This window comes from Diabrotica virgifera, chromosome 1 (assembly GCF_917563875.1).
Source record: "Diabrotica virgifera virgifera chromosome 1, PGI_DIABVI_V3a".
Taxonomy (NCBI): domain Eukaryota; kingdom Metazoa; phylum Arthropoda; class Insecta; order Coleoptera; family Chrysomelidae; genus Diabrotica; species Diabrotica virgifera.
In genome coordinates this window covers 82,244,441-82,261,908 of record NC_065443.1, presented here as the reverse complement: position 1 = coordinate 82,261,908, position 17,468 = coordinate 82,244,441, and the positions used below count along the sequence as shown (strand labels likewise).

General features: G+C 32.3%; 1 protein-coding gene across 2 annotated transcripts in view; it reads right to left on the bottom strand.

Annotated features, from left to right (window-relative positions):
• The window catches only part of LOC114327545 (protein PTHB1), a 51,962-nt gene extending 34,848 nt beyond the window's left edge, over positions 1 to 17,114 (bottom strand). For both annotated transcript variants that reach the window (XM_028276215.2, XM_050641899.1), the window contains exons 1-3: positions 16,811 to 17,114; positions 7,879 to 7,967; positions 812 to 1,076 (exon numbers count right to left, since the gene is read on the bottom strand). In XM_028276215.2, coding sequence (XP_028132016.1) covers positions 812 to 1,076; positions 7,879 to 7,967; positions 16,811 to 17,073 — 617 coding nt within the window. In that variant the 5' untranslated portion in view covers positions 17,074 to 17,114. The remainder of the gene's footprint in view (positions 1 to 811; positions 1,077 to 7,878; positions 7,968 to 16,810) is intronic.
• Between the last annotated feature and the right edge of the window lie 354 nt (positions 17,115 to 17,468).

Here is a 17,468-nt window from a genome sequence, read left to right as displayed (position 1 = left end):
ATCTTCTGATGAGTCAGTGTCCATCTCGTTTTCTTCTTCAGTTCTCTTTGATTTTTTATTAGTTTCAGTTTTAATCAGATTCTTCTCACAAAGTTTAAATGCTGTAAAGTAGTGGCAATTTAGGAGAGCGGCCCGACCGCTTTGCCATAACAGACATCATTTCAAATAAAATTAGTAATTTTTAACGTAAAAGATATGAAACGGTTCACAGCACGAAATATTAAAATTCAGTAACATATCTATCATATTTGAATGAAAAACGTGATAAAACTTGCTTACTCACCTTATAGTACTTCTATAAATATCACTAAATTTTTAACAAGACAAAAGAAAACATATTTTATGTCAGTAAAAAAACACACTACCTACGTGACTAGAAGTTTCTTTCTAATGACTGAAGTGAGTCAACCCACATTCGTTCGAATGGCGCTATTGCCGACATTATGACGACTATAAGTTATGCACATCGATGCATTTCCCGTTCTGCCCCGAGCCTCGTTTTGCCCCAGTCTCCCCTACTGACACAGAAGGTAAGTAAGAGAGACTTGCTCAATGACTCAATGCTCTTTGCGGATGATGTAGTGCTAGTGAAAAAGAGCAAATAAATTGGATGAGAAGTTGAAGGGTTGTAGAAGGGCTATTGAAGAGGAAGGGAATAGTTGGGGACATCTAATTGCTTGGTAATAAACTAGAACGAGTAGGAGATGTAAATACCTTGGCTGTACCTAATGTAAATAGCGTAAGATGCAATTTTTAAGATTGCTTATGTATTGACAAATGAGAAATTGGAATTGGACTATACGAAACATACCTGTAACAAACAATATTCCAACTACCGTCTAAAGTTAGAAAAGTGTCAGTTTTTTTCACGTATACCATTGGACTAGGTAGCAAAAAATCTGGCAGAAAACAACAAAATGTTTGATTTTCCTGCTCGAAGAAGCTTAACATGCCATCTAATGATTGAACGCAAATAAAATCTCTATTCTGAGAACCCCCAAAAGGGCCTATTGTAAAGTTGGCAGCAGATCTTAATAGATGATGTTCGTATAATGTTTCAAATGTATTTTGTGTTCCTAAAATATAAAAAATTATTAATAAAAATAGATAGGGAAATGAGAATTTGCAGATCCTTATCTCTGAAAACCTCTCGTGTAACCAATTTTTGGGTACATCCTTAATCTCTACCTTTTACAATTTATAAGGCAAGTAGACGACGAATAAAGGAGACGAAATGGACTCTACAATATGCAGTCACATTACGTCACTTCGTCTATAATATAGGAAAAATTTCAACTAAAGTCGGTTCCGTTTACTCACAATATAAGTAAACTGAGAAAATGGAAGACAGCTTATTAGTGCGGCAGATTCGTGCAAATATTATAAGAATTGTGCATTTAATGATAGAATTATATAATTTGGACCACATATATTACACATATTAGGGTTCAAAATTAGATACGAGACCATCTTAGATTTTACCTTTTACAAGAATGGCGGGCATTCAAAATGGCGACGATACATAGGTGACAAATAGCACGATAACTTTTAAGCGAAAAGTCTGACTTCAACCAAATTTGGTATGTGGGTTATTTTTTTGGTATATAAGATTGAGCTCTTAAACCGGAAGAATTGGTTTACCAGAAGTTGTGTTTTTCCTGATTTTTCATGTAAAACTATGTTGTTTTTTTTTTCAATTCTTTCACCTTGTATATATTAATTTTTCAAAAAGGTAATACCGGCATTGAAAAGAGCGTAAAAATATTTTTTAGGAAATAGTTTGAACTGTTTAGTGATCTTAATTAACATTTAATAAATGCATAATTTATCTTCACATGTACCTATGTGCGGCAGACTCGTGCAAATATTATAAGAATTATTGTGCATTTAATGGTAGAAGCATATAATTTGAAACACTATACTACACATACAAAGGTTCAAATTTAGCATTCAATAGGCATTCAAATTGGTGACTGTACATATATGACTAATAGCACGATAACTTTTGAACGAAAAGTCAGATGTCAACCAAATTTGGTATATAGGTTATATTTTTGATGTATAAAATCGAGGTCTTGAACCAAAAGAATCTCTGGTAAACCGATTGTTGAGTTGTGTTTTTCCTGATTGTTGATGTAAAAATATGTTGTTTATTTTTTCAATTCTTTCACCTTGTATATATACATTTTTAAGAAGGTAATACCAACGTTGAAAAGGGCGTAAAAATATTTTTTAAGAAATATTTTGAACTCTTTGATTATGTTAATTATCAATTAATAAATTAATAACGTATCTTCAGATGTATCTATGAGCATATGTGCGGCAAATTCGTGCAAATAGTATAAGAATTATTGTGCATTTAGTGGTAGAAGCATATAATTTGGACCACACATACTACACATCCAAAGGTTTAAATTTAGATATGAGGCCATCTCAGATTTTGTCTTCTACAAAAATGGCGAGCATTCAAAATAAATCTGCCGCACATAGTACATGTGAGTTATTATGCATTTATTATTTTATTTATTTATTATGCATTTATTATGCATTTATTAAATGGTAATTAACATAACTAAAAAGTCCAAAATAGTTCCTAAAAAGTATGTTTACGCTCTTTTCAATGCCGGTATTACTTTTTTGAAAAAGTAATATATACAGGGTGAAAGAAGTGAAAACAACATATTTTTACATAAAAAAACAGTAAATACACAACTTCTGGTAAACCAATTCTTTCAGTTCACGATCTCGATCTTAGTTATCAAAAAAAGAACATTGATGCCAAATTTGGCTGAAATTGGACTTTTCGTTCAAAAGTTATCGTGCTATTAGCCACATATAAGTTTAGTCGCCATTTTGAATGCTCTCAATTTTTGTAAAAGGCAAAATCTGAGATGGCCTTATATCTAAATTTGAACCTTTATATATGTAGTATATGTAGTCCAAATTATATGCTTCTACCATTAAATGCACAATAATTCTTATAACATTTGCACGAATCTGCCGCACATAGGTACATGTGAAGATACGTTATGCATTTATTAAATGGTAATTAACATAATTAAAAGATTCAAAATATTCCCTAAAAATATTTTTACGGTCGTTTCAATGGCAGGATTAACTTTTTGAAAAATTAATATACAGGGTGTTCCAGACTAATTTAGCCACGCTATATCTCTTAAACGAATAGAGATTTTCGAATAGGACAAAAAGTGGTCTATTCTACTTGTAATACACTTTAATATGGCGTAGAAAATATCATCCCCTAAATATTTATCCCTTAGTTACAACCCCTAACTTTAATTTTTTTAATAGCACCCTGTATATTTTTTTATAGTTTTGGATGTGGTCTTCTATCGTTTATTCAACACATTTTTTGAAAATAAAATCGGTTCGTAAATAACCAAGAAAATATCAGTTTAGTTTTGTTAATTATGTGTCCCAGGCTAATTTATCCAGGCTATATTTTTTAAATGAATAGAGAATTTCTAATGGGACAAAAACTGATCTATTACATTTATAATACACTTTAATATGGCGTAGAAAAAAAATTATCCACTAAATATTCATCCCTTAGTTACAACCCCTCACTTTATTTTTTTTAATAGCACCCTGTAAGTTATGGATGAATATTTAGCGAATGAATTTTTTCTACGCTATATGAAAGTGTATTACAAATGGAATAGATCAGTTTTTGTCCCATTCGAAAATCTCTATTCGTTTAAGAAATATAGCCTGGATAAATTAGTCTGGGACACACAATTAACAAAAATAAACTGATAGTTTCTTGGTACTTTACGAACCGATTTTATTTTCAAAAAATGTGTTGAATAGACGGTAAAAGACCACATCCAAAACTATAAAATTATATACAGGGTGCTATTAAAAAAATTAAAGTTAGGGGTTGTAACTAAGGGATGAATATTTAGAGGATGATTTTTTTGTACGCCATATTAAAGTGTATTACAAGTAGAATATATCATTTTTTATCCCATTCGAAAATCTCTATTCGTTTAAGAGATATAGCGTAGCTAAAAGGTGAAAGAGCAAGGTGAAAAAATTGAAAAAAACAACATATTTTTAGATAAAACCCAGGAAAAGCACAACTTTTGGTAAACCTATTCTTCCCGTTCAAGACCTCGATATTATACATCAAAAAAGAATCTATATACCAAATTTGGTTGAAATCGGACGTCTCGTTCAAAAGTTATCGTGCTATTAGTCACATATGAATGTCCGCCATTTTTGTAAAAGGGAAAATCTGAGATGGCCTCATCTAAATTTGAACCTTTATATGTGTAGTATATGTGGTCCAAATTAAATGCTTCTATCATTAAATGCACAATTGTTTCACATATCGACTGCACTATATGTCTATGAAAATGAAACAGATTAAGGATGTATCCAGAAATTGGTTCCACGAGAGGTGAGGAGAGATTTACGGATCTGGGACTTCATTTCGTTAATATATATCGCTATAGCGACCAAAACGCGAATAATTTAAAATACGCGAAAAATAAAAATCGGCCTGTCTCGGGATTTTTCTCCAAAGTGGCCTGTTCTCGAGAAAATGAATTTACTCTATAATTTTGAACCTCTCTATACGTATGTAATCGCGCGAGACCTGATCAAAGCTGTTCAAGACCTGATCAAAGCTGTTCGAGACCTGATCAAAACTGTTCAAGACCTGATCAAAGCTGTTCAAGACCTGTTCGCGCCTCCACAACAAAAAGCGTCAAAAATGGCCAGAATGGACCTTAGCGATTTCTTATGGGATTTTACATGGGAAAATAGCTAGAACTGTCATAGCCCTTTTACTTCCGGGTACTCAAAATATGAGTAAAATGAAAAATTAAAGACAGCTTATTTATGTTTTATTTAAGTTCAGAGATAATCCACCATCAGTTTCGCTCTCGACAGACCACTGGCGAAGCGTCCATGTAACCACTGTTACCATTGGTAACAGTTAAAAATCTTGCAAATAAATATTGTATGAGTACTGTGAAATAATTCCATTTTATTTATTTTTTTCAATAGAAATATAGTGTTAATAATAATTCACTAAAAATCCAACTAGACGCACGAAAATATTGGCGAATTTATGGGACTTGGTTGCAGGTTAATGTTACCACTTTTAAATGTGGATACAAATAAAGTTCCATCGGCCATCGGTCGGACGGTCGGAGACGGCTCGTGTATGAAAATTTTGAAAGGCGAAGGCGTAAGCGCGCTGTGGATATTGATATTAGTAGGCGCGTTACCACTTTTTGGAATGGTTACAATGGTTACTTACCTATTGCAGCGTGCGTGCAATTAAACATAAATGAGTGTCGTTGACGAATTTTTTTTTTATTTTTGATACTATGATTATTCAACTTAAAAATGGTTTTCTAATTTAAAGCAAAAATTTTTCAGATAGGGCCTTTCATCAATTTGTACAGCTATATGGACAAAAATTTTACACAGCAAAGTTAAAAAACAGGATTGAGAGTTCTTTATAAAGATCCAGATTATATTACAAAAAAATGTACAAGAATTGTATCAATATTTAACGTCTTCAGAAATTGATAATGCATTAAAGGAACCCTTTAAATTGGCAAACCTATTTTTAATAATTCCGGCTACAAGTGCATCCGTTGAAAGAAGTTTTTCAGCAATGAAACTGAATAAAACATGCCAAAAAATACCCAATTGCATAGATCGAATGTCGTCATTTTCTTTAATTTTCATTGAGTAACACTTTTAAATGGATTAATGACAGAACCGTCTTTCTACGATTCTGGAACCGTCTTTCTACGATTCTGTTATTAACATATTTCCAGATAAAATAAACAAAAACTTATATCAGTGGTGGATCTAGACATTTCCCTTGGGAGCAGAAATTTGCCGTAGGGGGAAAACTTCCAATGCAACACCAACCAAAAAAACATAATAAAGATAAACCAAAACAACATAAAAGACATAAATAATAACTTATATGCATTAAGTTCCCTTAATTTTCCTAACTAGCGTGTTTATTGGGTTGAATTTGTCTGTCCGTGGTTTAAGTTTCATGTCAGCTAATATATTTTTATGTTGCAACAATTTTTTTCCTTAATTTTGGACTTTGTTAGGGGGAAAATTTCTCCTTTTCCCTCCACGTAGATCCGCCACTGACTTATATTTGCGAGGTTCTTTTAAACAAGATTTTCTACATCTGGGTTTGGTAACACTTTAGAAAAAGGCACGCGTCGCCACTGCGACAGACCTCATTAAATTTTCAATTAATAGCTAGTCAAATATTATGTAAATAGCATTTAAAAACTTTTACCTTCTATATATTTTTTTTTGTTGAAGCAATATCTCTCGAGTTTTTGGCGGAACTATGGGCGTAAAAAGCAAAAATTTTCGATTTGTTTTTCGGATGCTGTTAAATAAAACATTAAGCACAAAGTTTGAGACGGGTGCATATTTTGATTATTGATACAAGATACATTCTGAAGTTATTCCAGTAAAAAAATAGGGTCCTATGGAAATTGTCCAATTCAAAACAGATTAGACCTGGACTATCATTCGTGCTTGTCTATATAAAATTGGATAGACCTAAATAATGGTAGGGGAGCCCAAGCGGGGATTTTTGCAGTTACTCGAGCGCGTCAGATTAGCATATGGGAGAAACCTGGTACCCTGCAGATGTACCTCTACCATATATTGGCTCTTAGCACAGGGGAGTTCGTTAAGGGGGGCCCGAAAAAAAAATCTATCCTTAAAAAAACTCGAAATTGTCAGATTAAGATAAGGTAAGTTAAGTACATGCAAAAGAGTGTATATTTAAAAAATCTGACGATTTGAGCCGGGCGTAAGGAAATGAGTGAGTCCCAAAGTTTCACAAGAAAAAAGCGAATATTTCGCGAAATGAATGACAGATCGAAAAACTAAAAAATATATGCCCAATATTTTTTAATAATCTATCGAATGATACCAAACACGACTTCCCACGGAGAGAGGTGGGGGGTAAATTTAATATTTTAAATACGAATCCCGCGATATTTCGCGAAATGAACATCAGATCGAAAAACTGTAAAACACACTTATTCAATATTTTTGAAAAATCTATCGAATGGTATCAAACACGACCCCCATGGATGTGGGGTGGGGGGTTACTTTAAAATCTTAAATAGGAGCCCTCATTTTTTATTGCAGATTTGGATTCCTTACGTAAAAATAAGTAACTTTTATTCGAAACATTTTTTCGAATTATGGATAGATGGCGTTATAATCGGAAAAAACGATTGTTGGAAATGGAAAATTAAATTAAAAAATGGCAAGCGCCCACTAAAATGGAAAACTTTACTTAACTTTTTTTGGTTTTAGGACCTACTCTTCACAACCCAATAGGTCCCCAAAGCGCTCGAGTGACTGCACATTTAGCATACTTCGCTCCCCTACCATAAATAATTTAATAAGATACTAATAAAGAGTACAGGGGAAAACAAGGAATGTCAAATTTTATACATATTGAGATAAACACCAATAAAGTTTTAATTCTTAATGATATCTAAAAACCCCTTAGGAGATTCTTAGCAGGATTCTAGCAATTATTATTCTACAATCTTAATATAATATGGATCTATATTATTAACTTATTAATTTAATAATGTACAAAAAAACTGCTAACATTTCTTATTTTTGTTCAGTGGCGTGCGGACAATCCTGGTCCTTCGCCTGGATACAAATTCTCAGAAAATTTATATAGACTTATCTTTCTCTTTATTGTCCTGAGTTGATAGCCTAGTCGATAGTACTCAGTTTTTGCTATTACATGGCGAGAAAAACCAAAATTAATGAAAAAGTGACATTCCTTGTTTTTCCCCTGTACTCTTCATTATGTGGACTACTTACCGTGTTCTGTTTGACCTTCTTTAATTTTTAAGAGGTGAACGGATAGTCGTCTAGGGCTAAGCACCGCAGTTTGGTAATTTTGAGACCCTCTAAAATGAATACGAATTGAGTTGAATTTGAACATCCAATTGTCTAAGAACATTTTAATTTACCGATTAGAGTAGTTACCAAGAGCCAAAAGAGAAAGCAAGTACAGAGTGATGTATATGTTACCGGCCAAATCCGATTTCAGGCAGGGCCTATTTTACCACTAGGCCCGTGAGGCACCTGCCTCGGGCCCGGGACAATAACAAAATAAATTTTCAAAATTTTTTCATTTTATGAACAGGAAATGATAAATTATGACTCCACTGTTGATTTTCAAGCGACTTCACCTGTCACAAGTACATCTCCGTCATCTCCTATAGAAAACGACAATGTCAATAACTCTTTTCCTAGCGATATAGGGGATTGACCAAAACATTTAGGTAAATCTGGAATTTCAACAATATCTTATAAATGAGCACATCAGAATCAAAATCTGCTAAATCCTAAATTTGTCGTTCTGCTATGTAAATCCAAACTAAAAGTACAAATTTCTAAAGATGTAAGGGGCATGCAGAAAAATGACAAATTAGTGTGCCATTTTATGATATTTATTGGTTCCCCTTTGACTGGGAAATGCCTGATACATTTTGGAAAATTTACATTTTTAATATTTTTTAGCCTCCTGAAAATTTTCAAAACATGGATCTAGCCGGTTTTGATTCTATAGGCCTCAAATATAAATAATCGACCGAATCAATACATTGATAATATTAGTGAATGTGTTACACAACTGGATAATAATAAAACCAGATATTTGCAAAGTGCAATTTTTTATGATATGAAAGCTAATGGAGAAAAATTCTTCGTGAGTGGTTAGTGCACAGAATGTAGCTTTATTACGTTTGTAAACTGATTTCCACGAAAATGATTATTTTTCTTACTTTCGATAGGTATACTTCATGACTGAAAAAATATCAATAGGACAGTTATTCAACATGAGCGCGCCATCTCCTGAATATATTTCATCAATTGGTACGCTAGTCAAGAGAAGTAGTATAGCAGAAGAAATTGTAACATTAATGGAAAAAAGTTATTTAGAAGAAAAGGCACATTGGAGAAACCTTTTTCAACGAATAATAGCAATAGCATCCATTAAATTTTTGTCAAAGAACGGTCTATCCTTTTATGGTTCAACAACCAAATTATTTACAAAAGGAAATGACATATATACAGTGTATCGCATTTAAGACGAAGACAGCCATACATTTTGGCTATCAAAATAAATACAAATGTAGAGTTTTGTACAGCTATGCAGGTTGAATGTTCACATTTTTTAAGATACTCAGCTGAAATTTAAATTTTAAACACAGCCTACTGCGACTCCAAAAACAGGGTAAAATTTCGATGTTTTGCTTCCCGTTAGAAATATCGGAAAAAGTTATTTGAAAAAGATGTTCCAAATATTATTCTACCAAATTTCATAACAAAATTCGCACTTTTAGTTTTTTCATTATTTCTAGTCAGGATCCCAAAACTTAAAATTGGTTGGCCTGAGATGCATCACGGGACAGATGAATTTTAGGGTCGTGACTACAAATACTGAAAAAACTAAAAGTGCGAATTTTGTCATGCAATTTGGTTTGTAGGGTTAGAATAAGATTTGAAAGTACTTTTTCAAATAACTTTTTCTGATATCTAGCTAACGCGAAGTAAAATAATATAGAAAAATTACCGTTTGTGGATTCGTAGTAGGCCGCGATTAGTATCTTAAAAAATGTGAACCTTCAACCTGTATGACTGTAATAATAAACAACGTTTAATTGTTTTTAAATTTTATTTATTGTTAATAAAAATTTAAACTTATTTAAAATTTAAATTGGTGCAACTATATTTCTATTAATAATTAATTTATTTAAAAAAGTTATTATTATTATTATTAAATCATATTTAGGGGCCCGAAAATTGTGTAGTGCCTCGGGCCTAATTTGAAGTAAAATAGGCTCTGATTTCAGGACAAACTAGTTCCTAGACCAAATAGTATGGCCTAGGCCCAACTAGTTTGCCTATCGCGCGTAGGCCAAACTAGTTTGTCCTAGGCCAAACTAGTTTATCCTGATATAAATTCACACACTTCAGGCAAAACTAGTTTATCCTGATATAAAGACGCACACTTCAGGCCAAACTAGTTTATCCTGAAGTGTATGTTTTTATATCAGGATAAACTAGTTTAGCCTAGTCTAAACCAATTTAATTTAGTCGAAAGTAATTGATTACAGATTGGTTGCTGATTTAAACGTAAGTTTAGAAGACACTATTAAGAGTTGTAAGACTTTTAAGTATTTAGGGCAAATAATAAACCGAGATGGCACTTGTATGAAAGATATAGAAATGAAAATGTTACCGGGAAAACAGGCCACGAAAGCACTTCATGGAGTAATATGAAAGAACACTCTAACTAAAGAAAACAAAAAAGGATTTTTCAGGGCATAGTGCTGAATATTACCCTACAAGAGCGGAAGAATGGCCAGTGACAACAATAGTACAAAATAAAATACGAACAGTTGAATTGGAGTTTATGACAAGGCGTCTACAAATTACCAGGTAGGATAGAATAAGAACAGAGGAAATATGAAAGAGAATAGAAGTAGAATACTCAATTACAAAAAAGTTGTGGTAGTAAAAGTAGAGCCCTGAAATGGTACGGGCATGTACAAAGAATGCCGGAGCACAGGTGGCCGAAAAGATTACTGAACTGAGACCCGCGGGGAGGAGGATGGAGAGGAAGACCTGCTGTGAGATGGAAAACTCACATAGGAAATACTATGTTAGATAGAGACCTCAGAGATGGCGACTGGGAGAATAGAGTGCCATGGAAGTCGAAAACGGCAAACTCATTATGGGAAAAAGCCAAGAAGAAGAAAGTAATTCAGCGAACTAGTACGGCTTAATATAAATAATAAATTGAATAAAATACTTTGTTCTTTGAAAAATAATCATTTTTATTAAAATTATAATTATTCGTAACAAACAATAATATTGAGTTATATTCGCGGTCGGACGGACAGACAGCCTATGTCAAATTTCTCACCTTTAGTACCATCCTTGGATTATAAGCTTCCATTTGACACCTCATTTGTCGTTCTACCTGGTATAATGACGGAGGAGTTGACTTCAGTAAGAGACATACAGGCGGGCGGACAGACGGACGTGCACAATTCAACGTTTTCACATTTTTTCAAACTTGGTGAAAACAATATTAATTCGTACTCGATTTTATTCGTAAGTGTATCTTTTCTTTTAATTTTTGGAGAAAACCTCATCCTTTTATTTATTATTATACGCTCTGAGCTTCTCTGGTGTCGCTCCTAGCGGATTACTAATGCAACTTTCACCGGTAATTTTTAAATGTATTATTTAACTGTTATCACTTAATATTTACAACGCAAAAAGTAATTAAATTGTAATCGATTTTTTAAAGATATTGCTAATCATTTTAACGTTCTATTAATGAAATATTAATTTCTTACTTCGGATACTTTCACAATTATCGTGTAGATGGCGCTTAGATTAATTTATAATTACATATTACGAAATATTAAAAAAACTTAAATTCAGTATTTAAAACGTAAGTATATTTAAGGTAAAAATATACACCACAGTTTTGACCAACTAATATTACTTCCTTTCCTATTAATGTTTTTAATTTAAATGTTTTAAATTAATCACTTTGACATTTACGTCAAATTTCCAGTAAAAGCTTACAGACTTGTTACTACTGGTGCTCGCGAATTTTTAATTATCTCCTCTACCTACGGGCTCATAGCGTATACAAGAATATTCTGATTTATAGCATGTATTGTCCTTTTCATGAGCATTTTTAAGTGCGTAACAAATGATAGGAAAAAGGGTAAGTTCGTGATAATACACATTTATGACATTTATTCTAACATGACATTTTAGTTAAATCTGACAGTTGTCACATTTTATTTTCAATTTGGAATAAAAACAAATCAACTGTGTTTCTTGCATTTATAAAATGGTATTTTCTTTGATTTGTATAGTCTTATAAATTATACAGATTATATTTGTAATATTATTATCTAATTAAAAAAAAATATTTTTTTTATTATGGCGCCATCTATCGACAACTAGAATAACTAGAATACATGTTGTAAATGTCTGTAATCACGGACGTGCCTTTTTTTCTGTCACATACAATTTAATGCGTTAGAAAGAAATCGAAAAACTGTGACGCACTGAAAGATGATCATGAGAAAAAGAATATCAATATCTTCATTCGATCTATCATATGGATACAATATATCGACGTATAATTTTTTTTTGCCATCCCTGTTGGGGCGTGATTTGGGAATTCCCCGAATGTAAAAGTCCTTACATGTTCGCTAAATTACTTTCGACTCGGCTAAATTGGTTTAGACTAGGCCGTACTAGTTTATCCTGAAGTGTCAGTCTTTATTATATCAGGATAAACTGGTTTGGCCTAGGCCAAACTAGTTTCGCCTGAAGTGTGTGTATTTATCTCAGGATTAACTAGTTTGGCCTAGGAGAAACTACTTTGACCTACGCTCAATAGGACAAACTAGTTTAGCCTAGGGCATACTAGTTTATCCTAACGCGCTTTGGACAAACTAGTTTGGCCTAGGCCAAGCTAGTTTGTCCTGAAATCGGGTTTGGCCGGTAACATGTGGTGACTGTCAAAAAACTTACATCAATCAAACTGGCAGAACCTTTGACAAACGCATAGCCGAACACAAAAGGGCTTTCAATCATAGAAAACCTTATTCTACGTACGCACGTCACCTTCTAGATAGTATAAAATACTCCATATTCAAAATAAAGGCTGTCTTTATTACAATCTATGGAAATTAATAAATTAAAAATACAGATATAATTCTGAATGACCAACTTTAGACAAACAGCTCCCCACTCCTCAACCTATTCAGTTAAAAACTTTAAAGTGTAGACACATAATAAAAATCCATCACTTGAGAAAGGTACCTACTCTACCGAAATAGCCGTAGTGACAGTAATTCTTAATAAATTTTGTAGAAATAGTGAAAACAAAAGTTTTCAGTATTTTATTGTTAGTTGAAATGTTACTCCAGAGTAAAACTATAACGTCAAAATTTTAGAGTAAATATTTAACTAAACGGTTTACAAGGAATGTCCATGGAAGAAAAATGCAACATGTATACTGAGACAACAAGTCCACCATAACCAAGTTGCAAAATTTGCTGATCAAAAATCTTCTCTATCAATAAATCATTCGGTGAAAACCGACTCAACTCATTATCAGCTACTGTTGTGTACAGTATGGTTTTAAAATCCTTAAACCTCCACTTTGACTTCCAGTTATAATATATTCAGTGTTACCGTTTAATTGTGGTATATTCATTGAATTTTGATCAAAATATTCATTATCTACACTCTGTGTTGCCCAAAACTACCGAGTTGTAAACAACGACATTGTTAGCTACAGAGGAGAAGTTGTCCACAGTGGCCATATATGACAATAGTCAAACTTCGCAAGAAATTCTCAAGCAACCACGAAAAGGAAAACAACGGAAAATAGCGATTAGAGCAGCTCCAAGATAAAGAGATAACAAAAAGAACAGGGGAAGAAATCAACGACTCAATGACAATCAACAGATTGGAAAAAGTCACGACGGTGAATTTCGAGGAGGAATGGTAACTAACAGCCATAATAGAAGAAGATTTATTGAGATTTACCATTGAAATGCGCCGCGTTGTGTCGGATATGAAAATTTTCCCATCGAGTCTGAACCAGTCTGAACTAGCAACTAGCCTAGCTGCGTACGCGTACTGGAGAGCCCCTACTCAGTTCAGAGCATCCTCTGTAGCTTAATTTTAGACCGGCAGGTAATAAGATGCCTTAAGAGCAGTTTCTGAAATACACTAAGTTTAAAGAAGACAAATGTCGAATTTTTAATAAGGTTATAAAACCATATAGGCTAGCGGCAGGCACCCCCAAAATAACCAGGTACTGACCACGGAGAGGTGAATGGTCAATTTTAGACACACTGTATGTTTTTGACGGTGCTGAAAACGAAAATGAGATTTATGTTGAATTTTATGTGGGGGAACATTGTCAAAATCGCAATTTTACCCTAAAAATAAAAAAATAATGTTTTTTTTGGGTTTACCTCGCTACAACTCTGTTCCATTTTAATATTTTTTCTGAAATTTTTACAGTATATAGGTAGCTCTAACATTTCTGAAGACAACGGTACCTGTTTCAAGCTTTAATTCTTCTTCCGATAAAGGTTATGACTTTTTCAAAGGAAAATGTGCGGATTTGTGCATTGCAAAGTTTAATCGCAAAAGTTGAGTGACGAAATTTAAAATTTAGCCTTTTAATTACGTTTATGTTAAAATAGAGAGTATAAAGAAGTTTTCTGGAAATTTTTTATCAAAATGTTTTATAGAAAAACAAATAGTGCAACTTTTATTATCGACATTAGAAATCCCCAATATAACGGTTATTTTTCGAGATACTGACCATGGGTGGTGAATGGCTAATTTTGGTCTCAGATTTATGTTTTTGACGGTGCTAAAAACGAAAATGAAATTTATTTTAAATTTTAGGTGGGGGAATATTCTCAAAATCGCAATTTTAATACCATAAAAATCGCTACAACTCTTGTCAATTTTAATATTTTTTTCTAAGGTTTGTACACTATATGTTGCTCACTTCTTTGAAGACAATGGTATCTGTTTCAAGCTTTTAGTCCTATTCTAGTAAAAGTTATGAATTTTTTAAAGTACAAGGTGCATATTCGTGAATTGTAAAGTTTAATTGCAAAAGTTGCGTGGCAAAATTTTAAACTTATCTTATTAATCACGTCTATGTTAAAACATAAAATACAAAGAAGTTTTCTGGAAAGTTTTAGTTACAAATGTTTTATAGAAAAAAAAGGCGCAGCTTTTAATATAGACGTTATACATCCCCAAAATAACGCTAATTTTTCGAGATACTGACCATGGGCGGTGGATGGCTAATTTTGGTCTTATTTTATGTTTTCGATGGTGATGACAATTAAAAAGAGGTTTATTTTGAATTTTATGTGAGGGAACATTGTCAAAATCGCAATTTTAACCTAAAAATGAAAAAAAATGAAGTTACGAATTTTTACTGTTCCATTTTAATATTTTTTTTTCTAAAATTTCTACAGCATATATTTCTCACCTTTGTGAAGACTTTGAAAGCAACTGTAGTCTTTCAGTCTTTTCTTAGTAAAAGTTATGAATTTTTAAAAATCAAAGGTGCAGATTCGTGAATTGCAAAGTTAAATCGCAAAAATTAAGCGACAAAAATTAAAATTTAAAATGTATCTATTTGATTACGTTTATGTTAAATCATAGAGTTCAAAGAAGTTTTATGGGGACTTTTAGGTCTAGATGTGTTATAGCAAAAATATGTTGCAACTTTTAATTTTAAGAAAAACGTGATTTAATTTTTTTTTTATTTTAAGGACAAAATTTCGATTTTCACAAAATTTCGATTTATTCAAAATAAACTTGATTTTCGTTTTCAGCACCATCAAAAACATAAAGTACGACCAAAATTAGCCATTCACCACCAATGATCAGTATCTCGAAAAATTAGCGTTATTTTGGGGATTTATAACGCAGATGTTAAAAGTTGCACCATTTGTTTTCCAAAAACACTTTGATCCAAAACTTTCCAGAAAACTTCGTCGTACTCATATTTTAAAAATAGTTCAATTTAAAATCTATATTTCAAATTTTGTTAGTCAAATTTTTCGATTAAACTTTGCAATTCACGAATCTGCACCTTCTACTTTAAAAGATTCATAACTTTTACTAGAATAAAACTAAAAGCTTAAATCAGAAATCATTTTCTTCAAAAAAGTGAGCGCTATATAGTGTACAAACTTTAGAAATATTAAAACGGACCGGAGTTGTAGCGAGCTAAACCCAAAAAAACGTGATTTCATTTTTTTTATTTTTTGGGTACAATTACAATTTTGACAATATACCCCCACCTAAAATTTAAAATAAATTTCATTTTCGTTTTGATCACGATCAAAAACATAATCTAAGGCCAAAATTAGCCATTCATCACCCTTGGTCAGTATCTCGAAAAATAAGCGTTATATTGGGAATAAGGGAATTTATAATGTCGACATTAAAAATTGCATTTTTTTTTCTATAAAACATTTTAATCTAAAACTTATCAGAAAACTTCTTTGTACTCTCTGTTTTAACATAAACATGATTAAGAATCTAAATTTTAAACTTCCTCCCACAACTTTTGAGATGAAACTTTGCAATGCCCAAATCCGCACCATTTCCTTTGAACATTTCATACCCTTTATCAGAATAAGAATAAAAGCTTGAAACAGGTACCGTTGTCTTCAGAAATATTAGAGCTATATACTGTAAAAATTTCAGAAAAAAATATTAAAATGGAACAGAGTTGTAGCGAGGTAAACGCAAAAGATGTGATTTTATTTTTTTTTTATTTTTGGGGTAAAATTGCGATTTTAACAATGTTCCCCGACATGGAATTCAAAATAAACCTGATTTTCGTTTTCAGCACCATCAAAAGCATACAGTATGACTAAAATAGGCCATTCCCCTTTCTGTGGTCAGTACCTCGAGAAATAAGCATTTTTTTGGGGGTGTTCTGCTCGTCTAATAGTTTGGATTTCGATTTAAACAAATAATTAAAATATTATGTATTATTATGGGTTAATCAGTTGAGATAAGCGTACGAGGAAGAGGGCTAAAGAATCATATCTCGAAGAGGTGAACATATTTTATAAGTGACGAAAGACCTCGTCTTTTGTAACCGGTTTACAACATACGGCTTCCATGGAAAAAATACATGTATACTTACGAAACAAGTCTACCATAACCAACTTGCAAAATTGGCTGATCAAAAATCTTCTCTATCACTAAATCATTCGGTGCAAACCCACTCAACTCATTATCAGTTACTGTACAGGAGGGTTTTAAAATCCTTAAAACTCCACTTTGACTTCCAGTTATAATATAATCACTGTCACCATTTAATTGTGTTATGATCATTGAATTTTGATCAAAATATTCATCATCTTCACTCTGTGTTGCCCAAAACGACCGAGTTTTAAACAACGACATTGTTAATGTTTTCAATGCCAAATAATACCATTGAAGTTAGAGCATTATCATGGTTAGAAAATTATTGATTGTTTGATGACTGTAAACATTGAGAAAATCGATACGAGTAATAGTGGAGTCAATGGAGTTTCTACTTAGGGAACAAATCAAACGAGCAAGAATTTCCATTTAAAATTTCATTAAGAAATGTATAATAAACAACATATCAAAAAGTTCTACTCCAAAAGTCGGTGCTTAATTTTTTATTAAACAAATGAACTGCGAAATTAGTTGTTTTTTTAAATACCTACGAAAATAAAAACTTTAGAAAAAAACCTGATTTTACCATAGAAAAATTTAGAAATTTTTACACAAAAACCTTATATAAATATTTTTTAAAATTAAATCTACAGCGT